Here is a 27880-nt window from a genome sequence, read left to right on the forward strand (position 1 = left end):
TAATGTTAAATGTTTAACTTGTATCTGAAGTCCATTAGAAAAGACTAAAACTAATATTAGCTCATACTAATGATAAAAGTAACTAACATTGAGTGCTTACTCCATGCAAAGCATTGTTCTAAGTGTTTTACTGTGTTTTGACTTACTTAACCCTTATAACAACCCTGAGACACATATTGTTATTATTATCCCCGTCATCCCTATTTTTGAGGAAATGGAGGCATAAAAAAGATGAAAGTTATTTGCCCAAGGTCACAAGGCCTTACATGATATAAAACATAATTCATTTAGTAGTTTTAGGGAGGAATCACTTAATTTTTGAAGAACTGAAAATTATAGGCCTTTCGTAACATCAATATAGTGATGATAATGCTAGAAAACTGTATGTTGTTCCAAAATGTATTATAAAACCAGAACTCTTCGGATAACACGATTAACCAAAATATCAGTATTAAGAGAATCTCTTGACCTATTAATTGTTGTAACTTGAAGATATATAGGGTAGCATTCAGCAAAGAATTTCTGAAAAACAATACCCTGAGCATGGATGAGTCTGAAAGATATTAAATATGAAATTAGAAATCTAATGCACTGTTGAAAAGTGGCATATTAATATATCTCTTTATATACCATTAAATCTACTTTATTATTTATTTATTTATTTATTTTTTTTTTGCAGTACGCGGGCCTCTCACTGTTGTGGCCTCTCCCGTTGCGGAGCACAGGCTCCGGACGCACAGGCTCAGCAGCCATGGTTCACGGGCCCAGCCGCTCCGTGGCATGTGGGATCTTCCCGGACTGGGGCACGAACCCATGTCCCCTGCATCAGCAGGCGGACTCTCAACCACTGCACCACCAGGGAAGCCCAAATCTACTTTAAATGTTCTTAAAGTGATTTGTAGATATCCCTAAGAAAATAACATGACTACAACAAAGTCAGTACCTACCCCAAATATCAATGGGTAGCATACTTACCTACGATTGCTATAATACGTAAATCCTACAAAGGGTAGTTGATTGCCAACAAAAGCTTTAGGTATAGGGAATGTTTCTTCATCTCCTTTATCTTCTTCCAAGTCATCAAAGTTACTTGTGTCAATGTCGCTACTTAAATCAGGTACAACTGGCGCTACAGCTAAAAACAGAAACAAAATTGAAGCAATGATTCTGTACCAACTACTAATGACTTCCTACATACAAATAACTTGTGACTCACAAATTCCAAATGGGTTGAACCCTATTTCAGTAAGCTTTATTAGGATTATTAATCAACAGGTATTGATCATTAATTATGTAATTCGTGAACCAATTATCTTCAGAGTCACCTATAATTATCATCTATATCTCCAGTTTAATTTGAATATTATAAGTCAAGTATTATTAAGGTTTTAAAATACATTGTAGTATAAGATGTGCAAAAGCAGTTAGGACTACAGAAAAGACTTTTCAGAAACTACAGCATGACAAATCGCACTCAAAGTTGATTAGTTTCAAATGCAGTATTTTGCTCGTTAATCTGTTCTACAGCAGACTAGAAATCAAAGTTATCTCTTAGTGGTCCTGGGTATAATAATTTGTTACTGAAATATTTTTACTCATCTAAAATCTAGATGATCAGTATTCCCCTCCCCCCGACTCAATATCTCTGTAAGAGCAAAGTATTGTTTTTAATTGAAGTTGATTTACAATACTGTGTTAGTTTCAGGTGTATAGCTAAGTGATTCGGTTATATGTATGTGTATACATATATATATGTATATAGACGTGTATTTTTGTTTTTTTCAGATTCCTTTCCATTATAGGTTATTATAAAATACTGAATTAGAGCAAAGTATTTTGAATTATATTTTCAGACTAGTTGCCTTCCCTAAATTAAGTGATTAAGGGACAACTCAGTGAACTATTTATGAAATGGCTATTGGGAAAAGAGAGCAGGGATATAAAACCTTAACACAGAATCTTCAAGAGTTTTAAACTTGATTGGGAGCAAGAACCACACATACTTAATAACATAAAACTGTATGTGGCAATGCAAATCTTCATGACACAGAAGAAAATACCATATGAAACTAGTACTACTAATATCTTCTTTTGGAGCTCAAATACACTATAGAAAGTACACCTAAAAATAAATTTCAGGAAAAAAGTTTTTTAAAGATACAGGAGTATAATAAAACATCACTGAAATTTTATCATCAAAATATTCAATAATTATTTTTGATACAATCATCTCATGTTCCTTTAGAGAAAAAGATAAAGAAGAGTAAACAAACAAAAACTAACTGACCTGATTTTACAATCTTAATTTCCTATATAAAGGAATCACGGTTCTATTGAATCATCTGGGTATTCCAGGCAAGAAATAACTATTGTGCATCTCAGATACAGTGAACTATCAGATAAATTTGGGAATGAAACAACACATTTAACCAAAAGAAGCTGTAGTACTAACAGCGAATGAGAAAAGAGCTTTTCCACCATTTTCTTTCCTTAATGGCCAAGAGAACTGTCCAACTAGATGATTCTAGCTTCCTGATCTTAATTGACTAATTTGTAAAATGAGGGGAAAAAAGGGTTGTCGCTCCTTGTGAAGTACATGGTCTTGGCACAAATTTTACCTTAAAACAGTGGTTCTCAATCAGGGACAGTTTTGGCCCCTCGGGGATATTCAGCAATGTCTGAATATGTCAGAAATGTCTGGGTACATTTTTTTGTTGTCATAACTGTGGGAGGGATGCTACTGACATCTGGTGGGTAGAGACCAGGGATACTGCTAAACATCCTACAATGTTCAGGACAACAGATACGAGAAAGATTTCTCTGGTCTAGTGTTGAGGCTGAGAAATCCTGCTTTAAAATTATCATATAAGATAGATTTTAAAAGGAAGCAGAGCAAGTTTTGGTGCATTTTCTCTTGCTGTTTCAGATGGACCTAGTCTTTTTATAGATGACATACCACCTCAGAGTAGTTTTAAAATGAGACAAGTATGGGATGCAAGTATGGGAAATCCTGGGAGAATTATAAAAGTAATTATTTCTGCTTCTAAATTAAGATGTTTAGGCTTTACATAATACCATATAATCATGCCAGAACTAATAAATAAAGAAGGATAAATTTAGCTTTACTGAATTACCATCAATATATACAGTGTTCCATTTATAAAAAACTTACCTTTCAATAAATAACTGGTAATATAGGAATCATGTTCCATAAAAAAGAATCCAACTGATGTCACCAAAAATGGCAGAAGAGGGAGCTCTAAGAAGCTGCCCTTCCATTGAAGTAACTAACCATTAAGCTCACAAAACTATCAGGAACAACATTTTTGGAACTCTGAAATCTAAGAAAAAACTTACAACAAGCAAGGAAACGTTCAATGAAGAAAGAGGGTGCTAAATTGTGGCATTTAAGGAGATATTTGTCACTGGCTGACTGCTAAGATAATGGAAAGGGGACTTAAATGAACACACACAAGGAATACAGACTTCATAAGAATAGTTCCAAAAAGTCACTAAACAAACGGATGACTGGAGCCCACAATAAGCTGTTGCTTGCAAACTCTACAAGGAGGGAATTCTGATTTCCAGAGTTACAACATTGGTGTTCAATATGTCCAGTTCACAACAAAAAATTACTAAGTATGTTAAAAAAAACAAAACAGGAAAAGTATGGCCCACTTACAGGGAATAAAGAAAACAACAGAAAACCTTACTGGGGAAACCCAGACATTGGTTTTACAAAACAAAGACTTTAAATGTCTTAAACGTGCTCAAACAGCTAAAGGAAACCAAGGACAAAGAACTAAAGGAAACCAGGAGTATGATACCTTAACAAATAGAATATATTAATAAAAAGACAGAAAAAAGAACCAAATGTAAATTCTGGCACTGAAACGTACAAAAGCTGAAACTAAAAATGTGCTAGAGAGGTTCAACAACAGATTTGAGCAGGCTGAAGAACCGGCGAACTCAAAGATAGGACAACTGAAATTATCAAGTATGAGGAACAGAAAGAAGTGAATGGAACCTAAGGGGCTTCTGGGACACCATGAAGTAGACCAATATATACATTACAGGAGTCCCAGGAAAGGATAGAAAGGGGCAGAAAGAATATTTAAAGAAAGAATTGCTGAAAATGACCAAATTTAATGGAATATATATATCTATACATCCAAGAAGCTCAATGAACTCCAAGTAAGAACTCAGATTCACACCAGGACACATTATAATAAACTTTCAAAAGACAAAGACAGAGAGAATATTGAAAGCAACAACAGAGAAGCAACTCATCACATACAATGGATCCTCAATAAGATTAACAGCCAATTTCTAAGCAGAAACCTTTAAGGCCAGAATGTAGTGGAATGACATTTAAAGTGCTGAGGGAATTCCCTGGCAGTCCAGTGGTTAAGGTTTCATGCTTCCATTGAAGGGGGCATGGGTTCAATCCCTGGTTGGGGAACTAGGATCCTGCACAATGTGCAACGCAGCCAAAAAAATGATAGTAATAAAGTGCTGAAAGAAAACAACTCTCAACTAAGAATTCTATAACTGGCAAAATTATTCTTCAAAAATGAAGAAGAAATTAAGAGATCTCCAAGTAAAGAAAAGCTGAGAGTTTGCTACTAGTACACCTGTCCTATAAGAAATGTTTTTAAAGGGAGTCTTCCAGGTTGAAATGAAAGGATACTAGACACTATCTTGAAGCCTTATGAAGAAATAAAGAACACCGGTAAAGATAACTACATAGGTAAATGTAAAACCCAACTTTATTGTAATTTTGTTTTGTAACTCTACTCCTCCCCACATATGATTTAAAAGACAAATGCACAAAACAATTATAAATCTATGTTAATAAGCACACAATATATAAAGATGTAATTTGTGACAATAACACTAAAGGGAGAGAATGGATTTGCATAGGAGCAGTTTTTATTGCTACTGACAGTAAACTGTATCAGTTCAACCTAGATTGTATCAAGTTAGGGTGTTAAATGCAATGGCCAGAGTAGTCACTATAAGAAGATGACTAAATAATATGCAAAAAAAGAAATGAAGGGGGAATCAAAACAGTCAACCAGAAAAGGTAATCTATTAAACAAAAGAAGGCAATAATATAAGAATTGAGGAACAAAAAGAAAAAATAAGACACAGAAAACAAATTGGACAATGACAGAAGTCTTTCTGTATTCACTTTACATTTAAATGAATTAAGCTCACTGATTAAAAGGTAGAGATTGGAAAAATTGATCCAGTTATATGTGCTGTACAGAGACTCATGTTAGATCCACAGACATAAACAGGTTAAAAGAAAAGGATGGAAAAAGATATTCTACAGATAAACGAGCTGAGGTAGCTATACTAACACCAGACAAAACAGACTTTAAGTCAAAAATGGTTAAAATAAAGACATTGTATACATATATTTTACTGAAGTATAGTTGACTTACAATGTTGTATTAGTTTCAGGTGTACAGCAAAGTAATTCAGTTATTTTTATATATATATATATATATATATATTCTTTTTCAGATTCTTTTTTATTATAGGTTATTACAAAATATTGAGTATATAGTTCCCTGTGCTATACAGTAGGTCCTTGTTGGTTATCTATTTTATATACAGTAGTGTATATATGTTAATCGCAAACTCCTAATTTATCCCTCCCCCATCTTTACCCTTTGGTAACCATAAGTTTGTTTTCTATGTCTGTGGATTTATTTCTGTTTTGTATATGTGTTCATTTGTATCATTTTTAACTTTTAGATTCTACATATAAGCAATATCATATATTTGTCTTTGGCTTACTTCATTTAGTATGATAATCTCTAGGTCTATCCATGTTGCTGCAAAAGGCATTGTTTCATTCTTTTTTATGGCTGAGTAATATTCCATTGTATATATACACCACATCTTCTTTATCCATTCATCTGCTAATGGACACTTAGGTTGCTTCCATGCCTTGGCTACTGTAAATAGTGCTACAATGAACACTGAGGTGCATGTATCTTTTTGAATTAGAGTTTTCCCTGGATATATGCCCAGTAGTGGAATTGCTGGGATCATATGGTAGCTCTATTTTTAGTTTTTTAAGGAACCTCCATACTGTTCTTCATAGTGGCTGCCCCAATTTACATTCCCATCAACAGTGTAGGAGGGTTCCTTTTTCTCCATACCCTCTCCAGCATTTATTTGTAGACTTTTTTGACAACAGCCATTCTGACCAGTGTGAATGTGAAGACATTGCATACTGATGATATTGATAAAAGGGTCAGTCAATTCATCAAGAAGATACAACAATGATAAACATATATGCATACAACAACACAGCTCCAAATATATATATATATATATATGACATAAAAGAAACAGTTCTAATAGAGTCCTCAATAATCCACTTTCAATAGTGGACAAAAAATCTAAACAGAAGATGAATAAGAAAATAGAGGACTAGAATAACACCATAAACCAAACAGATGTAACAGATATACTAAGCACAATCCAAGACCAACAGCAGAATACACATTTTTCTCAAGTGCACATGGGACTTCTCCAGGACAGACTATATGCTAGTTCAAAAGACAACTTAATACATTTAAAGAGACGGAAATTCTGCAAAGTATTTTCTCCAACCACAATGGAATGAAACAAGAAGTCAATAATAGAAGGAAAATTAGAAGTTTCACAAGTATGTGGAAAATTAAACACTGTTCTCTTAAACAATGAGTCACAGAAGAAATCAAAAAAGAGACTAGAGAAAATGCTCTGAGATGAAAGAAAATGAAAACAACATACCAAAACTCATGGGATTCAGTGAAAGCAGTACTTAGGGGAAAAATTTAGTTGTAAATGCCTATATTATTAAAAAAGAAAGATGTCAATTCAACAACCCAGACTGACACCCTAAGAAACTAGAAAAAGAAAAGCAAACCAAGCCCAAAGCAAGAGGAAGGAAAGAAATAATAAAGATTAAAATTCAGGTAAGCAAAATATATAATAGAAAATAAATAGTGAATATTAACAAATAATTTGTTCTTTAAAAAGATCAATCAAACTGGCAAATCTTACTAAACCAAGAAAAAAAGAGAAGACACAGGAATAACTAAAATCAGAAATGAAAGTGGGGACATAACTACCAACCTTCTACAAATAAAAAGGATAAAACTAAAAACTATGAACAATTGTATACCAACATATTAGATAACCTAGATGAAATGACAAATTCCTAGAAACACACAAACTATCAAAACTTATTTGAAAAAGAAAATTTGAATAAACCTACAGTAAGAGATTTAATCAGTAATAAAAAATGTTCCAACAAAGAAAAAAGTCCAAAACAAGATGATTTCACAATCGAATTCTACCAAACATATAAAGAAGAATTAATGCCAATCCTCACAATCTTCCAAAAAACAGAAGAGGATAAAACATTTCCTAATTCATCCCATGAGGCCAGAATTACTCTGACACCAAAGCCAACCAAGACACCACAAGAAAAAAAAAAAAACACAAACCAATATCCCCAGATGCAAAAATCTTCAACAAAATACTAGCAAACTGAATGCAGCAGCATATTAAAAGGGTTATAAACTATGATCAAATGGGATATATTCCAGGGTGGCTCACCGCATGAAAGTCAATCAGTGTAATACATCACATCAATAGAACGAAGGAAAAAACCCCACATGATCATTTCAAATAACACAGAAATGGCGTTTTACAAAATCCAACACCCTTTCATGATAAAAACAATCAGTCAACAAGGCACAGAAGAGAACTTCCTCAACATAATAAAGGGCATTAATGAAAAACCCATAGCCAACATCATATACAATGGGGAAAGACTGAAAGCCTTCCCCCATGATCAGGAACAAGACAAGGAACAATGCCCAGTTTCACTACTGCTATTCAACTATGTACTGGAAGTTATAATCAGAGCAAATAGGCAAGAAAATAAAATAAAAGGCAGCCAAACTGGAAACACGTTCAACATAATTGTTACAAAAATTCCACTGTCCTTTTTTGTAGGAATGGAAAAACCCATTCTAAAGTTCATATGGAATCTCAAGGGATCCCAAATACAGGCATAAATCGGAGATATTGTGAGTTCAGTTCCAGACCACAGCAAAAAAGAAATTAGAGCAATAAAGCAAGTCACACAAATTTTTTGGCTTCCCAGTGTGTAAAAATGTTAACACTATACTGTAGCCTATTAAGTGTGCAATAGCATTATGTTTTTTAAAATATTAAAATTAAAACCTTAATTTAAAATTAAGACCTTAATTTTATTGCTAAAAAATGCTGACCATCATATGACCACACAGGGTTGCCATAAACCTTAAATTTACAAATAACTGCTATATCTGTAAAAGCACAATAAAGTGAGGTATGCCTGTAAACAAAACAATCTTGAAAAAGAAGAACAAAGTTAGAAAAGTCACACTTTCTTATTTCAAAGCCTACTACAAAGCTACCACAATCAAAACAGTAGCATAAAGACAGACATATGTAGATCAATGGAATACAATAGAGAGTTCAGAGATAAACCCTTGTATTTATATGGTCAAATGTTTTTTGACAAGGGTACCAAGACCATTTAAGGAAAAAAGGACAGTCTTTTCAACAAATGGTGCTGGGAAAACTGGATAACTACATGCAAAAGAATGAAATTGGACTCTTATCTTACACTATATACAAAAACTAACTCAAAAGAATGGAAAGCAATGACTCCAACAGACATCTGTATATCAATGACCAGAGAAGCATTACTCACAATAGCTAAAAGGACAAGCATTCTGAGTACCAGTCAATAGATGAATGGATTAAAAAAAAAAAGTGGTATATACATACATGGAATATTATTCAGCCTTAAAATGGAATGAAATTCTGATGCATACTATGACATGGATGAACCTTGAAGACATGCTAAGTGAAATGTCAATCTCAAAAAGACAAAGATTGTGTGAATCTACTTATTTGAGGTAGCCAGAACAGTCAAAATTCATAGAGAAAAAAAGTAGAATAGTGGTTACTGGGGGGTTGGGGTAAGGGGAGAATGGAGACTTATGGTTCAATGTGTTACAGAGATTTAATTTGGGGTGATGAAAAACTTCTGGAGATGGATGGTGGTGTGATTACACAGCAATCTGAAGGTGCTTAATGCTACTGAACTGTGCACTTAAAAATGATTAAAATGGTAAATTTTATGATATAGATCCTTGAAAATAAAGAGATAATCTTTCTTAAAGTTTATTTGTTAAAAAAGAACCCAATATAATGCTGAGGAAGTCTAAACTCCTAAGCCCCTAAAACTGGCTAGCTCCTAAATTCTTTATCTATGAAGCCTACACTGATGATCTCTCTCATGAGAATGTAAAGTTCTAAGAGAGGACACCAGACTCAGTTGAACCACAGAACCCAAACTAGTATATATGTGCATATAATTAATTGTGTTTGTTTTTAACTAAACTGAAAACTCACCACATGATCTGACAGTTACCACTGTTACCACCTTAAGTGTCACCCATCAGCTAAAGGTGGATTAAGTAATGGTAATATCTTAGCTGAAGTGAGATCATGAATGGCAAAGTGTTTTACAAGTAACCACATATTATATTTAACACAGTATTATTAATAATGTTATTATATGTAATAATTGTTATCATTTTGTTTTTCCTAAAATTTAACTGCCAACAAGTGTCAATTCCCTACGTTTCTAGTCTGTATAATACTGAATAGTGGAAATCTTTAAATGATACATGGTATTTCACGAGATCAAAGATGCTAGAGTCAAACAGACTTAACCTGAGTCCTGACATTGTCATTTGCTAGCAGTATGACCTCTAGCAAGCTATTTAGGTCTTTTCATTTCTTTTATCTTTAATCACCTATCATTTCTTTAATTCTATCCCAAATGCATGGAAAAAGTAATTTTACAATCTTAATACTTTGTGTCTCTAAATTAAGAGTAAATAAGATCAGGAAGCTCATGGAAATTCTGCCAAAAAAATCAAGCTATTTTGTACCCTGCTCCCACACAGCCAAGGAACAGATGATGGTGAAGACTGCCATTATAACTTGCAGACATATAAGTGGTAAAACTACCAAAAGAACTATTATTTGCAAAACAGTAAGAAATTTTGCCAAAGAAAACTGAAGAGGCAAAAAAAATTAAAAAGAATTATAACTGTTACATAATTTTTTAAAACTTGGCAGGTCAGAGAGGTCAGTTCAGAATAAAAGTATTCTTGGTATTTTAGGGGTGGGAAGTAAAGAAGGGTAGGAAGAGGGAAAGGGAAGAAGAGAACAATAAGTTCTACAGACTTTGATTTTTCTTTCTTTTTTTACAGTAAGCACAAAATAGGAGCTATCAGGATTAGAAAAAGCTCTCGAAATTTTAAGTACGTTAACTCTAAGCAGACTGCAGCAAAACCATAGATAACAATATAGATCTTAAAAAGATACAGAAATAACAATACTACTAATAAAACTACCTATTTATAGAAATTCTTTAAATATAAAGTTCATTTGACTTAAATTAATGACTTAATTCATTTTACTTACTTTTTCCATAAACATAAACAGTTATATCAAGGAGGTATAACAATATCAAAAATGCCACTGATTTGGATACCACAGTTCCACTAGACTATGAGCTCCACAAGGTAAAGAACTTTTGCTGGTTTGTTTTCCTAATGTCTGAAATAGAGTATTGCTCAATATATAGTAGGTGTTCAATAATGTTTGCTGACTAGGTTGCCTCCTCTCCTAATTAATATCAATTTTCAATACACATGTCTTCCCTACTTTTTTAGAATGATTTATCGTATGGTTATTCTGTAGTTGTTTATGCATTGCTTTACTCTGAAAAAAGCAGCGACAGAAAAGATACTCGGTATTTTCTTCAGTCCTCTTTTAAATTTTCCTCAATTTACAATCATATCTGTATGTTTTCAGCCTTCTGAAACTTTACTAAAAGCATAACTCGAATAAAAACATAATTTTTCAATGCAAACATTCATCATCTCACTCTACTCATCTCTGTCTTGCAACAGTTTCTCTTGAAATGTGAAGACAATAATCATGTCACATTTACTTATGAGGAAGAGGAAGTTTCTTATTTTCCAGTGTATACCTAACTGTTAATAAATTCTCCCACGGTGAGCCTGCTCCTGTAGCTTCTCCAGATAGCAGGTCATTCAGTGACATTCTCTATAGCAGTGTAATTTCTTAATTTCCAGAATTTCTTATTTCCCCTTTTCCCTTCTTAGTCAATTTTATAGCTTAGTAGAATGTATGTACTGTACCTGAAGGTCATATAATAGTTTCTTTTAAAATATTTAACAAGGATACTTCACTAATATAGGCAAAGCTACATGATCTATTTCTTCAAAATTAGAAAGATTTTTCTCCCCTGAAGGAATCATCTCATGCAATCTCAACTAGATAGGCAGATCTTAAGAGGAATACCTAATTTGTATCTGTTTCTAAAACAGCTGAGTTCATTTTATTATGATCATTGCTGTTGCTACAGCAGGAAGTTAGGGGCTGGTATACACTATCCTTTCTCTGCTAAGTGAAAAGGGAAACAATTCCTGAGACTTCAGCAAGGGAAATGGCCTCCCAAATACACAAAGATGGTGGGAACCTTTGGTGCCATTATGACTTTGATTCAGCTACGTTAAGCAAAGTTTTCTGCGAATCATCGTAATTTTAACTCTTTTTAAAATAGGGAATATTCTAAACTGACTGAAAATTAACTTTTTGCACACTACAATTTTTTATTTCTGGATTTCAAGCTGCAAGTCTGATGGAATCAAGCATACCATAATTTCTTATATCCTCACACAAATTAAACTGCGATAGAACCTCCTTATATTTTAGGTTTTAGTAAGAACAAGAGAATAACTTTTTTTTCACAAGAAATATTACCTCTTAATTATTGACTTCCTCTACAAAGAGATACTAAAGTCTAAACAGACAGCAATTCAACAAAGATCAAATATCACATTATGCCTGCTGAGCCCAACTCCATTACATGTACGTAATACTTCATCTTGATATATTGAATGGGACATCAGAGAAGGAGCAGTATAATTTTCCTAATATTATCAAATATTCTCTCTTTAACTAGGTTAGGACAATAGTTATACAGTATTTGTATACTCTGGATTTTCATCAGATATATACATATGTTAGGAAGGCAGTTCCAACAGACTATTTACCACAACTACTTTCAAATAGTACTGTAATGTGCAAGAGAAAATAACTTACTGTCTCGGAGTGTTTCCCAAGCCCACTGATCATTTTTGAAGAAGAGATGTCGTTTGATTTCTTCTACACCATTCCGCCCTAATCTCACCTCTCTGAATAGAAAGAGAAGGAGAAAAGTCATTAATCATTTAAGATATTTTATTGATACTATAACCTGTTCATATTTATTTGTGGGCATAATGCTAAATCTGTGCAGGATGTTAGATACGATTTTATGTCACCTTGAAATTATATTGTCAGCATAATTATGAGCTTACATAAAAAATAAGTTGAAGACTGAGAGTATTAAAGAATTTTTTCTAAAGAACAAATACACACAAAGTACAGATTTATTGATACCCCATGGCTTTTCTACTGACAACAAATATCCATCACCTTGCTTCATTAGCATAATTAATTTTCTTCATAGGTTTTTTAATACTGGTAAAGTTAATACATGTTTTGAACTAACAACTTCACACCAGGAGCTAACAAAAACTCCAAAAGATGTTTTAAATATAAAATTTCCATTTTATTCTCTACTAAATATTTCTGACCAACAAAAACCAATGACAACTAATTCTTGACCCTACAACAAAACTGAGAGTTTTAATGGGACAAGCTACTGATCCTTGGCCTCTTCAATAGGCATAGAAAAAAAGTATTTTAAAATGTGCTGTTAGCTGAGTTGCAAAGGGGAACTTGGCACCTTTTGTTTTTGTAGAGTACTTATAAACAACAAAAATCCCAATTCTTTTCATGAGTTGAAAGATAAACTGCTTTAATCAAAGAGGAAATCAAAAAATACCTAAAAACAAATGACAATGAAAACACAACGACCCAAAACCTATGGGATGCAGCAAAAGCAGTTCTAAGAGGGAAGTTTCTAGCAATACAATCCTACCTCAAGAAACAAAAAACATCTCAAATAAACAACCTAACCTTACACCTAAAGCAATTAGAAAAAGAAGAACAAGAAAACCCCAAAGTTAGCAGAAGGAAAGAAATCATAAAGATCAGATCAGAAATAAATGAAAAAGAAATGAAGGAAACGATAGCAAAGATCAATAAAACTAAAAGCAGGTTCTTTGAGAAGATATACAAAATTGATAAACCATTAGCCAGACTCATTAAGAAAAAAAGGGAGAAGACTCAAATTAATAGAATTAGATATGAAAAAGGAGAAGTAACAACTGACACTGCAGAAATCCAAAGGATCATGAGAAATTACTACAAGCAACTATATGCCAATAAAATGGAAAACCTGGAAGAAATGGACAAATTCTTAGAAAACCTTCTTAGCACAACCTTCCGAAGCTGAACCAGGAAGAAATAGAAAATATAAACAGACCGATCACAAGCACTGAAAATTGAAACTGTGATTAAAAATCTTCCAACAAACAAAAGCCCAGGACAAAATGGCTTCACAGGCGAATTCTATCAAACATTTAGAGAAGAGCTAACACCTATCCTTCTCAAACTCTGCCAAAATATAGCAAAGGGAGGAACACTCCTAAACCATCACCCTGATACCAACACCAGACAAAGATGTCACAAAAAAAGAAAACTACTGGCCAATATCACTGATGAACATAGATGCAAAAATCCTCAACAAAATACTAGCAAACAGAATCCAACAGCACATTAAAAGATCATAAACCATGATCAAGTGGGTTTTATCCCAGGAATGCAAGGATTCTTCAACATACACAAACCAGTCAATGTGATAAACCTATTTACAAATTGAAGGAGAAAAACCATATGATCATCTCAATAGATGCAGAAAAAACTTTTGACAAAATTCAATACCCATTTATGATTAAAAAACCCTGCAGAAAGTAGGCGTAGAGGGAACTTACCTCAACATAATAAAGGCCATATATAACAAACCCACAGCCAACATCATTCTCCATGGTGAAAACTGAAACCATTTCCACTAGATCAGGAACAAGACAAGGTTGCCCACTCTCACCACTATTATTCAACATAGTTTTGGAAGTCCTAGCCACGGCAATCAGAGAAGGAAAAGAAATAAAAGGAATCTAAATCAGAAAAGAAAAAGTAAAACTGTCACTGTTTGCGGATGACATGATACTATACACAGAGAATCCTAAAGATACTACCAGAAAACTAGTAGAACTAATCAATGAATTTGGTAAAGTAGCAAGATACAAAATTAATGCAGAATGCTTTAATTAATGCACATTAATGCATTCCTATACACTAATGATGAAAATTCTGAAAGAGAAATTAAGGAAACACTCCCATTTACCATTGCAACAAAAAGAACAAAATACCTAGGAATAAACCTACCTAAGGAGACAAAAGAACTGTATGCAGAAAACTATAAGACACTGATGAAAGAAATTAAAGATGATACAAACAGATGGAGAGATATACCATGTTCTTGGATTGGAAGAATCAACACTGTAAAAATGACTATACTACCCAAAGCAATCTACAGATTCATTGCAAGCCCTATCAAACTATCAATGGCATTTTTCACAGAACCAGAACAAAAAATTTCACAATTTGTATGGAAACACAAAAGACCCCAAACAGCCAAAGCAATCTTGAGAAAGAAAAACAGAGCTGGAGGAATCAGGCTCCTGGACTTCAGACTAAACTACAAAGCTACAGTAATCAAGACAGTATGGTACTGGCACAAAAACAGAAATACAGATCAATGGAACAGGATAGAAAGCCCAGAGATAACCCCACGCACATATGGTCACCTTATTTTTCATAAAGGATGAAAGAATATACAATGGAGAAAAGACAGCCTCTTCAATAGGTGGTGCTGGGAAAACTGGACAGCTCCATGTAAAAGAATGAAATTAGAACACTCCCTAACACCATACACAACAATAAACTCAAAATGGATTAAAGACCTAAGTGTAAGGCCAGACACTATAAAACTCTTAGAGGAAAACATAGGCAGAACACTCTATGACATAAATCACAGCAAGATCCTTTTTGACCCACCACCTAGAGAAATGGAAATAAAAACAAAAATAAACAAATGGGACCTAGTGAAATTTTAAAGCTTTTGCACAGTAAAAGAAAACATAAACAAGATGAAAAGACAACCCTCAGAATGGGAGAAAATATTTGTAAACAAAGCCACTGACAAAGGATTAATCTCCAAAATATACAGGCAGCTCATGCAGCTCAATATCAAAAAAAAAAAAAAAATCAACCCAATCCAAAAATAGGCAGAAGACCTAAATAGACATTTCTCCAAAGAAGGTATACAGACTGCCAACAAACACATGAAAGGATGCTCAACATCACTAATCACTAGAGAAATGCAAATCGAAACTACAATGAGGTATCACCTCACACCAGTCAGAATGGCCATCATCAAAAAGTCTACAAACAATAAATGCTGGAGAGGGTGTGGAGAAAAGGGAACCCTCTTGCACTGTTGGTGGGAATGTAACCTGATACAGCCACTATGGAGAACAGTATAGAGGTTCCTTAGAAAACTAAAAATAGAACTACCATATGACCCAACAATCCCACTACTGGGCATATACCCTGAGAAAACCATAATACAAAAAGAGTCATGTACCACAATGTTCATTGCAGCTCTATTTACAATAGACAGGACATGGAAGCAACCTAATTGTCCGCTGACAGATGAATGGATAAAGAAGATGTGGCACATATATACAATGGAATATTACTCAGCCATAAAAAGAAACAAAATTGAGTTATTTGTAGTGAGGTGGATGGACCTAGAGTCTATCATACAGAGTGAAGTTAAGTCAGAAAGAGAAAAACAAATATCATATGCTAACACATATATACGGAATCTAAAAAAAAAAAAAATGGTTCTGAAGAACCTAGGGGCAGGACAGGAATAAAAACGCAGACATAGAGAATGGACTTGAGGACACTGGGCGGGGAAAGGGTAAGCTGGGACAAAGTGAGAGAATGGCATGGATATATATACACTACCAAATGTAAAATAGATAGCTAGTGGGAAGCAGCTGCATAGCACAGGAAGATCAGCTTGGTGCTTTGTGACCATCTAGAGGGGGGGTGGGATAGGGAGGATGGGAGAAGACGCAAGACGGAGGAGATATGGGGATATATGTATAGCTGATTCACGTTGTTATAAAGCAGAAACTAACACACCATTGTAAAGCAATTATACTTCAATAAAGATATTAAAAAAATTAAAAAAATAAAAATTGTGATACCATAAAAAAAATAAGATAAACTACTTTAGATATAATGAGACACTTTTAAAGAAGCTTTCACTGACTCTCTCAGACTGGCTTAGGGAAACTCTCCATGGTTCTATGGCACACGATACTTAAGAGTACTTACCTCTCTGTACAATAAATACCTCATTTGCCTGTCTGTTTCCCCCAAAGGACTCTGAGGTAGTGGAGAACAGTGGCTGTGTATCTTGGTCATTTCTATACCTCTAGCATAGTTTTTATATTATAATATATTTATACAGTGCTTATATTAAAATGTAAAAATTTCAAAAACTATATGTTTCAGGCTGTAAGGGACATACTGAAGGAGGATAAGTTAATTTTAATTAAAGTGAATCCAAAATTGAAACATATTTAAATTTAAAGCCTCTCTACTATTTAAATTAACAATATACAACCTTAAATCCTAAATGTAATCTTAGTAAGCCATCTGGTTCCTGTTTAAATTTTAAAAGTAAACCACAAGGGTATATACATAATATGCCATTTTTGTTTCTAAAACACTTATGTGCATTTACATTTATAAAAAACGCTTGTTGAAACTGGAAGACCATGTCAATGAAGGAAGGAGGTAGAAAATACTACATACTTTTTTTATAGCTTTGCACTACTTCATTTCAAAAAGCATATATAATTAAATCTTTTTCCCAGCTTTACTGAGGTATAACTGGCAAATAAAATTTTAAGATATTTAGTTTACAATGTTACAATTTGATATTCATACATACACACTATGAAAGGAGTCCCACGACAAGCTAATTAACACATCAATCAAATATTTACTTTTCTTTTTTTGATCGGACGCAAGAACATTTAAATGTTGTCTCTTCACAAATTTCGATTATGCAATACAGTGTTATCTTAAATGGCATCAGCTGGAAGATGCATCATCATTTTTCTATCACCAGGAAAAAAATGTCCCAGTTAAATTACTACATGCCATTGATTTTAAGATGCACTCTAATTTTAGAGATTTTAACATGTTAAAAAAAAAAAACTCAGGGAATTCCCTGGCAGTCCAGTGGTTAGGACTCGGTGCTTTCACTGCCAGGGCCCAAGTTCAATCCCTGGTCGGGGAACTAAGATCCCACAAGCCGCACAGCATGGCCAAAAGGAAAAAAAAAAAAATCAGACTCAATAAAATATACTACCATCTTTATACTTAACTAAGTTAAAAATGTTAACAATGAAAAAAATAATCATCTTGTCTAGTCATCAGCAAAGAATCTATTACTATCCCAATTTCTTAGGTAAGGTAAGTGAGTTGAGATCCAGAAAAGCCATCCAGAAAAATCAGAAAAATTATATCAGGTTTCACTGTCATGAACGACTTGGGGAATGGTAGGTTTTATTCCAATAGTTCAAATATAGGAGTTCAGATATAGACCTTAAAAACTGAGCAGCAAAATGAAAATTTCCTTGGAATAAGTGTCCCATGTTAAAATTATTTACCTGTCAGTAAGGAAGGCACAAATAAGATTTTTTGCTTCTTTTGATATGTCATTATCATCAGGGAAGGTAAGTGAATTTTTATGGTTCATAATCTTACTGTAAGTTCCAACCAGAGAATCTGCATAAAATGGTGTATCACCTGATAAATTGACAGGGAAAACAAAAGCAAATTAAGATACATTGAAAGAAATCAGTTTCAAAGGAAAAGAGTCAATGTTACTGTTTAAAGATAATTAACTATGCATAAACTAAAAATATACACCAAATACATAAAAAGAAGTAACACATCAAGTTTCTCTAAGTCTCTGAATAGCTTGTCAAAACTGACACAGTAGGTTTGGATCAGTTTGTTTCCTACAAACAAAATCAACACTGCTTAATGTAATATTTTATTAGAAGAAGCCAAGTCTAAGTTTGGAGATGAACAACTATGTTAGAGGTACATAAAATCCTCCTTTACTCACCTACAAGCATTTCATATAAAAATACCCCAACTGACCACCAGTCACATTCTCGTCCATAATAACCATCACCACCTTGAGATTTTAATACTTCAGGGGAAATATAATCAGGTGTCCCAACTGCTGTATCACATCGTACCATACCTTCCTAAAAAGAGGTCAAATTTTCAATTAGGATATGAATGTAAAGTCTCAATTATTCAGCATGAGTTTTTCTTAATATAACATGTAGAACTCTTAAGTCTTTGTGTTATGAAAGATCACATCAAAACCTAATGCAGACTTGATAAAAAGTAACAAACAGCTTAATCATATATACATATTATATACATAATATATTCATAATGTATGTGTGTATGTGTATATGGTTATAGCAGTGATTTTTATTTTGTAATAACACTCACTAGAAAGACACATTGCCACCATTTATTATTCCTCCAGTTGTACCAATATGATGATCTCATCTTAATTGCAGAGAACAAGTATATAAGTCAACGCAAATATGTTGAGGAACCGACAGAATGAATCACTTGATAACATCAATATATAAATGCTGATTTAATTGTTTTTTTTTTACTAAAATAGTCATTCACTTTAATTATGCTTGAAATTGAGGGGGAAAAACATGTAAGAATTGACTGTACAAATATAAAATGGGGAAGCATGTGCATGGGAAAAGGGCATAATAGTGTTAAGCCCACTGATAACTACCTAATATGCATTTTAACCCTCTCTCCAAAATAAAAACAAAAAGTATATATACCAGTTACTTACTTTAGCTGGTATGAATGCAACAGAATTATACATGATTACACAAAAGTTCTCACATAGTGTTCTCCTCCTAATCCATAAATTTCTTTTGGAAATAATAAATACAACTTTCTGGTTATTCTTCTATGATAAGTTTCAAAGAATATAAACTGTTTCAACTGAAAATAAAGCAGCATACTTGCTACTTCAGCTATGTATATAAGTTATTTATTATATAAATAGTGAGCATGGGTACCTTTTACTATTGACTCCCCAAATAAGTAGTAAGATCTTTTCATGTTTAATAGAAGACTAAGTAAAACATTAAAAAATATACATATTCCTGAAATCCAGTTTTTACGAAAGTCTCATTTTAACAGTGGCATTAGTATTTAGTGACATTTAAGCTAATCCAATTTCTAGCTACCAACAGTGGACATTACAGATTTGCTTTAAAAGATTTAGTAAATCTGGCAATCCACGCTTCCCCCAAATAGAGAGGAGAAAAAATAAAGCACTTACAAGTTACTAACACAACACTGAAACCATGGCATCTAGTTCAACAAATAAGACTGGGCACATCAATTCTGTACAAGTCCAGATATGGTTAGTAAATTCTTAAAACATTAGGAGAGGGAAGGGTAAGCTGGGACGAAGTGAGAGTGGCATTGACATATATACACTACCAAATGTAAAATAGATAGCTAGTGGGAAGCAGCTGCATAGCACAGGAAGATCAGCTTGGTGCTTTGTGACCATCTAGAGGAGGGGTGGGATAGGGAGGATGGGAGGGAGATGCAAGAGGGAGGAGATATGGGGATATATGTATATGTATAGCCAATTCACTCTGTTATGAAGCAGAAACTAACACACCATTGTAAAGCAATTATACTTCAATAAAGATGTTAAAAAAATTTTGTAAAAAGCATCTATCTTGAATTAGCAAAACTAAATTAAAATCTAATTATTTAACCTTATTCATCTTCATACAAGTACCAAAATCTGCTAACTTCAAATGTCCAGACTTATCCAGCAGCATGTTATCAGGCTTCACATCTCTGAGGGGGGAAAAAAAAAGTACAGTATCTCTGAAACAGATCAGAAGCTGATAAACATTATATGAGGCAGTGATTTTAGGTCATATATCCTCAATTTAGATAAGGTCACCTTTGATCTATATGTGCTCTCTATCGACATCTATAAGTTGACTTCATCAGGGAGACTCTCTCATATATTATGCCTCAGAAGAAGACATTCTTTTAAGTAGAGTTTGATTCTTCCAAGAGGAAAATCAAGTCATTTGAGAGAGAATAACCATAAAAAATGTAACATTCAAACATAAAAAGTAACTGAGACACACAAGATAGATAAATACATAAATAACCCCAGAAGAGGGTCTAAATCACTTTCATTTTTGCATCCCTGGCACTGAGCACAGCAATTGCACATAGAATTCAAGTGGTGTTTGCAGAACAAATTAAATTATTCTTCTAGCAAATAAATTTGATCTGTTCACTAATTAAAAGCAAATTAATTTGTATATAAAAATTAAAAGCATTTAATACCCCAGAATATACCTTAAAAAAACAGCTTATAATTTTTACTTTTCAGGACACCATATAAAAGCCTTATAATCGGAATAAGAAATATTAAAGAATACATTTATATCAACGCTAAACTGAAATGTTAAAACCACAAATTTCAAAGTTTTAAATTCTGAAACACCACTCATGTCATATGGGAAAATAGGTGGATTTAGAATGGGAAATGCTAATCAAATGAAGTTTAAGTACTGATTTTTAGCTTCTCTCTTTAACAAATGAGAAAATTTAAAGCATTTTTGTCCTTACCTATGAATAAAACCCATGGAATGGATTGCATCCAATGCAAGAACTACTTCTGCAGTATAAAATCGGGCCCATTTTTCAGGCACATCATAGTTGCTCATTAAGTTTACAAGATCTCCACCAGGCATGTATTCCATTACCATGTAGAGATAACGATCATCTTGGAATGCATAAAATAGCTACACAAATACAAAAAAAACAAAGAAACAAATTCATTAAGATTAAGCAAAACTGTTTCATTTAAGAATTGTCAAAATTACTAATATAAGATTTAACTGAAATAATCAAATTGCAGTAGTTGTAAGTACTCCAAAAAAAGGAAACAAATACAAAGATAAATAGCACAAAGAACTTTGCGTATACAGAGGAGTTATTAACTGTGGTTACTTCTGAGGAGTCGGAGACTTCTTTTCTCTACCCTTTTCTATACTAATTGGATTTCTTATACTGAGAATTTTTAAAAATTATCATAGTTTCAATAAAGAATATACAACTCTTCTAAGCAAAGACGTATTGTAGTTCTAATTTAAATTGTACATAGTGGGGTTTAGTGTTAAATTTATATCAATACCATAATTTTCAAGTAATCTAATAAAATTAGGCTACAGTCTTAGTTGTCCCTTATTAGCTGTGTGACTAGGCAATTTACTTAACCTCCCAAATTATCTGTGACTATGATCCTTTCTAGAAGAATATATGGGAAAAAAAAAAAAGAATATATGGGACTATATATCATGTTTGACTTTTATACTTGTTGCCCAGTCTGTGTCTGGATGCCTGGCAGTTGGCAAGTACTTAATGAATGTTCAGTGAATAAAAGCACAAATTTAATCTATAAATTGAGGGTGTAGCTAATAGGGATTAACTGCCTATCAGAGTTGTTAAAAAGATTAGCGAATAGAGGAAAAGCCCTTAGTACAATAGATGCTCAGTAAACAGTTGCAGTCAGTAGGAGGAGTTGCAGTAACAGCTAACAGACAAACAGGAAGAGGACAAGAGTTAAAGCAGGAACAGTAAGGTCCATTGATATAAAATTGGCAACAATATCAAGCATAAATATATTATGTGACCAGTGTTGAAGTTAAAAGAAGAGCAAATTTACAAAAGAAAATTTCTTTTTTTTTGGCTGCAATACGTGGCTTGTGGGATCTTAGTTCCCTGACCAGGGACTGAACCCATGGCAGTGAAAGCACAAAGTCCTAACCACTGGACTGCCAGGGAATTCCCTACAAAAGAACATTTTAAGTAAACATGAGAAGATTAGAACAGAACTAAAATAAATGAAATAAGCCCTTAGAGAAAAAGTATAACTAATTTACCTAGGCACTTATGTATTAAAATTCTTCTTATATTTCATTTTTTTCAACAGCATTTAATGATTTTAGTTACAGATTTAGTAACTTTAATTAAATATAAATATTTGGGGGAAGGATAAGAAACTAAGTGGTATCTCATGGCTATCCCAGATTAACATGTACAGTATATCACTCGGACACCATAATTAAAGAAACACTGTTGATTTGGTGGCAGTTTACCCTATTTAAAATGTATCAAGAAAAATAGAGCTTCAAGTTCATAAGTTGTAAATTTAACCTTAAACATTTATGTCATGTTTTTTAACTTTTTACACAACACTGAACACTCCCCAGTATCAGTGGTTCTCAACCAGAGATGATAACTGTCGGTGTCCCACGGCCCCCACCTGCCCACTCTCCCCAACACGCCACCCAGGGAGATGTTCAACAATGTCTGAACACAGTTTTGGTTGTTACACCTTGTGTGTGGGGTAGGGAGGGCTGCTACTGGCATCACCTGGGTAGAAGTCAAGGATGCTGTTTAAAACCCACAGGATAGCCCCCAACAACAAAGAATCACTTGGCCCAAAATGTCAGTAACACTGAGCCTGAGACACCCTGCTCTAAACAGCTGATAAAAACAGGGCAGACATTTCAAGTATAAAAAGTCTTATTATGCGAATCTTAAACATCTTCCATATCCTTTTTATTCCAATTACTATTATGATTATTTAAGACAGTCTTCATTACATACTGTAAATTTAAAAAACTATAAAATTCATGCTAGGAATTTAGAAATGATCTAGCTCAGCAGTTTTACTATTTTTTTAAAAAAAACCACAAGACCTTATTTCCCCCATATGAAATCTTAATAAGAACCCCAATATATAAGACATATAAAACATGCAGCTGCTCTAGTTGAAGCAGAAATAGAAAACCCAGAATTACAACCTACCCAAACAACTGCTTGCTCCCATGACCCCATCTGAGGTATCTCCTCAATTGAAAATAACCAATCTAAGCCACCTTTCACATTTTTGAGCAAGGAGACTGAGGCCCAGAGATGTAAATAACCTGGCCACAGCTTCAGGTCAAGATTAGTACCTACAATTACTGACTTTCTAATGTATTTTTCTTTCCACTGAAAAACCTGAAGCCAATACAATATTATGTGGAGGCCTAGCTTAACTTTTTTCCCTCCATTTCTCCCATTCTTTCCACTCTACTCCCATTCTTTCCCTCCATTTCTCCCATTCTCTCCACTCCAGAGACAAATAGTTACTTTCCTCCTAGAGATAATTCAATAAAATTAAATTTTATGATTTTAAAAATGATATATTAGACACTTCTGTAATTGCCAATAAATTCTCTATTACTGTTCTAAAAAACAAAGCTTCTCAGACATGTTAAGTTACAAACTACTAGAGCAACAATGAAACAATAACAAAAGCATACCTGAACGACCCATGGACTGTTAGCAAAAGCCATAATGTCCCTTTCTTCCCAGAAAAAAGCAGAATCAGATCTCTTAATCATTTCAAATTTGCTGAGAAGCTTCATAGCATATACCTTCCTGGTGGATTTATGCCTTACCTTTAAAATTGAAAATGGAAAATAATGAACATTTCATTAACATTTAAAGCTCAGTGTTTCCCAGAACAATTTACTAAATAATTTAACATTATTGGTCTTTCTATTTTAACTTCTTCTCTTCTGAATTATCCCAATTAGATAATGTCAAGGCTTTAACTACCAGATGTAAGTAATGTTAGAAAAAAATCTTTATTCCCTATATTATGGCACACTTCCCCCTCCGCCACCCAGCTAGTTATGCTACTTCCTGTTTATAAAACTTACTATTGCACAGCATTTTAGATAGTGTAATATTAGGAGTAAAGATTTCTCTTTTGATGCTTGAAAACTCTTCTCTATCCATGAATTCTTGGGGAAAATATTTCACACTACTGCTGAATTAGACTCTAGGCTTTCATATCCTTAGGCAAGAATGTCTAGAGCAATTTAAAGCAAGAATTTTATAAAAACAATAATTTCCCAAACAACATATGTTAAACACACAAGTGAATTTTTTAATTTTAAAAAGATTGTTTTTTTAATCTCATTAAAATAACCTACCAATTGAACTTCTCCAAATGCACCTCTACCAATCACCTTCACTACTTCATAATCTTCAGCTTTCATTCGTAAATCTCTAATTTTATTTATTGTGTCTTTATCTGTATGAAAAGAAAAGTTTATAATTTTAAATCACTGAAGCATTATAACTAAAACTGCTTATTTTACATTCAAGGTCTTCAGAAACAATAAAAAACAAAGATGTTCATTAAAAATTAATATAAGTAAAATATGAAGTTGTAAACAGAGAAATGTTCAATGTGCTAAGAATTGTTTTTAATAAATTCTGGAATGACTTCACTGTTAAAATATTTTTCTTAAAATCTGACTTACTAGAATGTTTTAAAAAAACATATACTACACGTACACTGAGAATAATTAGTTAATTAGTTCCTGGTATTTTAAGTATATATCAAATTTGAATCAAGGGGCCACAGGTAGATATTTTAGATTAATGAAACAAGTTTTCTTTTTATCAAGTCAGTTTTGATGATCCTTTTAAAAAGATATAACTAATTTAAGATATCAAAGGTAAACATGTTAAAGAATCACGTACTTATTATATTTCTCTATTTGAATGCAGCTTTTAACTTAAAACACACAGTGGGAATCGCTACAATTATTTATATAAACCTGTCACACTACAAACTACAATAATTTAAAATCCCCACTGGATAGATATTCTAATTCCTAATTTGGTCATAGATTAAAATAGGGCTATTTTAATCCACATGGGTCAACACTGGCATGAGATTACATGGAAAAGCTTCACAGCAGAGTTATACAAAATACAGGGCAGCTATTAAATTTAAGTTCTAGTTCCTGATAAAAGCTACATATAATATCTTGTCTTTCTTTTGAAATGCACATTTAAACTCATGTTTGTATACATTATGACCCATAAACACATGCAACAGAGAGCAAACTTTCACACAGGGATAACGTAAGTACATTTAATTTTAGATCACATATCTATTGCAAATGTAACAGCAAGATATAAACAATAATCAATTTACTGCAGAAACATCTGTGTTAACTATAGAGGCTCTACAGTAATCACTGTAGATACATAAACATAACTTTAAAACACAGTGTCTGCTCTTATGGATTTCAAATGAAACTGAAACAAACAAAAAATAATACCAAAAAATGCAAAAAGGGAAATAAGCACAAGCACAGAGTTTGTGGAATATAAAGGATGACACCTAACCCAAGGCTGCCTAGGAGGGAGGTGGCTAGAAAAGGCTTTCTGGAGGTGAAGAAACCTGAAACAAGTCTAAAAAGAAAGCAGCTAGCTGGGAAGAAGAAAAGAGAGAATATAACAGGCAGATGGGCAAATATAAGCAAAGGCACAACAGAACTGTTCTGTGTTGCTGGAGTATCAAGTCTGTGGGAAGGATGTGAAGGAGAGGCGGGAGAGCCCCAAACTAGTTAAGGAGCTTGAACTTTACCTGCAGGCCAGTAGTTGTAAAATTATTATTTAATCAACAAAAATATTTTTCACATTAAAGTTTAAAAGCAGTACAATATGAAAATAGATAAAAGTGCTCTGCTTCAAGAGGGTAGTGGTGGTGGGTGTCGTCAGAGAGGGGCTGGAGCCTCGTCTACTTCGTACACCTCCATAATGCAGCCCGACAGAGTCCTGTGGGATCTGTCGGGAACTGAGAACCACCACCTGAAAACCACTGCTACGTGTTGGAAGCCATGACAAGAAATAAGACATATAAACAACACAGTCAAGTTTACATTTCAGCTGCACTACTCCAGGGAATATGTAAATGATAAATTCAATAAGGGCAAGACTGGAGCGGGGGTAGAACTTTAAGAGTACTGTAATACTCCAGACACGAAATAAGAAAGTTCTGAACCAGGATAATGTGTAATATAATAGCCTATGGGGTTGAGAAAGGATCCCTGGCTCTGGTTATACCAGATTTAGAGCCATAAATAGGCTATAAAGTCTGTAGTTTTGGGCTCAGAAAATATATCTGCTGCAAATGTGTGTGGAAATGGAAATCTTGCTTCTTGTTTTAATTTCTGACAGCACAGGAAGTTACAAAGCAGCTCGACGTTACTTGTGATTTGAACATTAGTTGTCAAAATGACTTTATTACATTTAAGTTTTGCATTAAAAGTGCTGTTTTGCCTTGTAATTTTAGGTTAAATCAAAAACTAATTTCCAAAGTCAGTGTTCAATGATAATTCAATGATAGTTGAGAGTGGTTCTTCTCATTAAGAAAAACCTTCATCATGGTCCTTGTCTAAATGAGCTCATCCTGCCATGCAAAATACCACAGACTCGGTGGCTTAAACAGACATTCATTTTCTCATGGTTCTAGAGGCTCAAAGTCTACGACTGGGGCCAGCATGTTGTGCTTCTGGTGAAATCTCTCTTCCTGTCTAGTTGGCAGCCAGCATCTCTCTGTGCACTCACAGGACCTCTTATGTGTTGCACAGGTAAGGACACTAATCCCATCACTAATCCCATTTTATCACAGTCCCGCCTTTATGACCTCATTTAACCTTAACTGCCTCTTGCTTGGCCCTATCTCCAAATACAGTTATATTGGGGGGTTAGGGATTCAACAGATGGATTTGGGGTTGGGGGGCACAATATAGTCCACAAAAAAAAAAATCACAAATGTCACCACTGCTAAGCCATTGACTTGCTATATGCAAAGATAAACTGGGATATTCAGCTTCAATTTCTGTCAAAAATGTACAGAATTGATAACAGTTAGTTAAGTCCACGAGAGTGAATGATGTTTACCACTGATCCTGTGGTTCAGTAACATGATAGATTCAAATATTTTCCACAAAGTACTTGGTGATGTATAATACAATGAATAACTACAGGCTTTAAACACCTTGTATTGTCATGAACTTTGTTATTTTGTTCAACTAACATTTTCTGCACCATACATAATTTTAACTACCATCACTTGTAACACATCTTAGCAGACTCCACAGCAAGTTGTACTTAGTGTTTCTTCAACTTTTAAAAAAATATTCCTGCCTGTACTTGTTCCATGCAGACTATACATAGAGGCTAATTCTTCACTCACTTCAAACTCAGCATTGATTCCTCAAACAAGAGTCAAGGAAAATCACTCAAAATTGTCTTATTTTTTAATTGACTATTGCTGTTGCTCCCAAGAGTCTCAATTCTTTGAGCAACTACTGTTCATGCCAAAAAGCTAATAGTTTTTTTTTAATTTTATTTTATTTCTTTATTTTTTATACAGCAGGTTCTTATTAGTTATCTATTTTACATATATTAGTGTATATATGTCAACCCAATCTCCCAATTCATCACACACACACACACACCCGCCACTTTCCCCCCTTGGTGTCCATGTTTGTTCTCTACATCTGTGTCTCTATTTCTGCCTTGCAAACCAGTTCATCTGTATCATATTTCTAGATTCCACATATATGCATTAATATACGATATTTTT

The 27880-nt window shown here is 33.6% G+C and overlaps 1 protein-coding gene across 2 annotated transcripts in view; it reads right to left on the reverse strand.

The window, feature by feature from the left end:
• ROCK1 (Rho associated coiled-coil containing protein kinase 1) overlaps positions 1–27880 on the reverse strand; it is a 147714-nt gene that overhangs the window by 61918 nt on the left and 57916 nt on the right. For both annotated transcript variants that reach the window (XM_060028767.1, XM_060028766.1), the window contains exons 3-10: positions 24423–24523; positions 23745–23882; positions 20998–21173; positions 20121–20205; positions 18401–18545; positions 17937–18075; positions 12274–12365; positions 976–1135 (exon numbers count right to left, since the gene is read on the reverse strand). In XM_060028767.1, coding sequence (XP_059884750.1) covers positions 976–1135; positions 12274–12365; positions 17937–18075; positions 18401–18545; positions 20121–20205; positions 20998–21173; positions 23745–23882; positions 24423–24523 — 1036 coding nt within the window. The remainder of the gene's footprint in view (positions 1–975; positions 1136–12273; positions 12366–17936; positions 18076–18400; positions 18546–20120; positions 20206–20997; positions 21174–23744; positions 23883–24422; positions 24524–27880) is intronic.

This window comes from Delphinus delphis, chromosome 13 (genome assembly GCF_949987515.2).
Source record: "Delphinus delphis chromosome 13, mDelDel1.2, whole genome shotgun sequence".
In the NCBI taxonomy this organism is placed as follows: domain Eukaryota; kingdom Metazoa; phylum Chordata; class Mammalia; order Artiodactyla; family Delphinidae; genus Delphinus; species Delphinus delphis.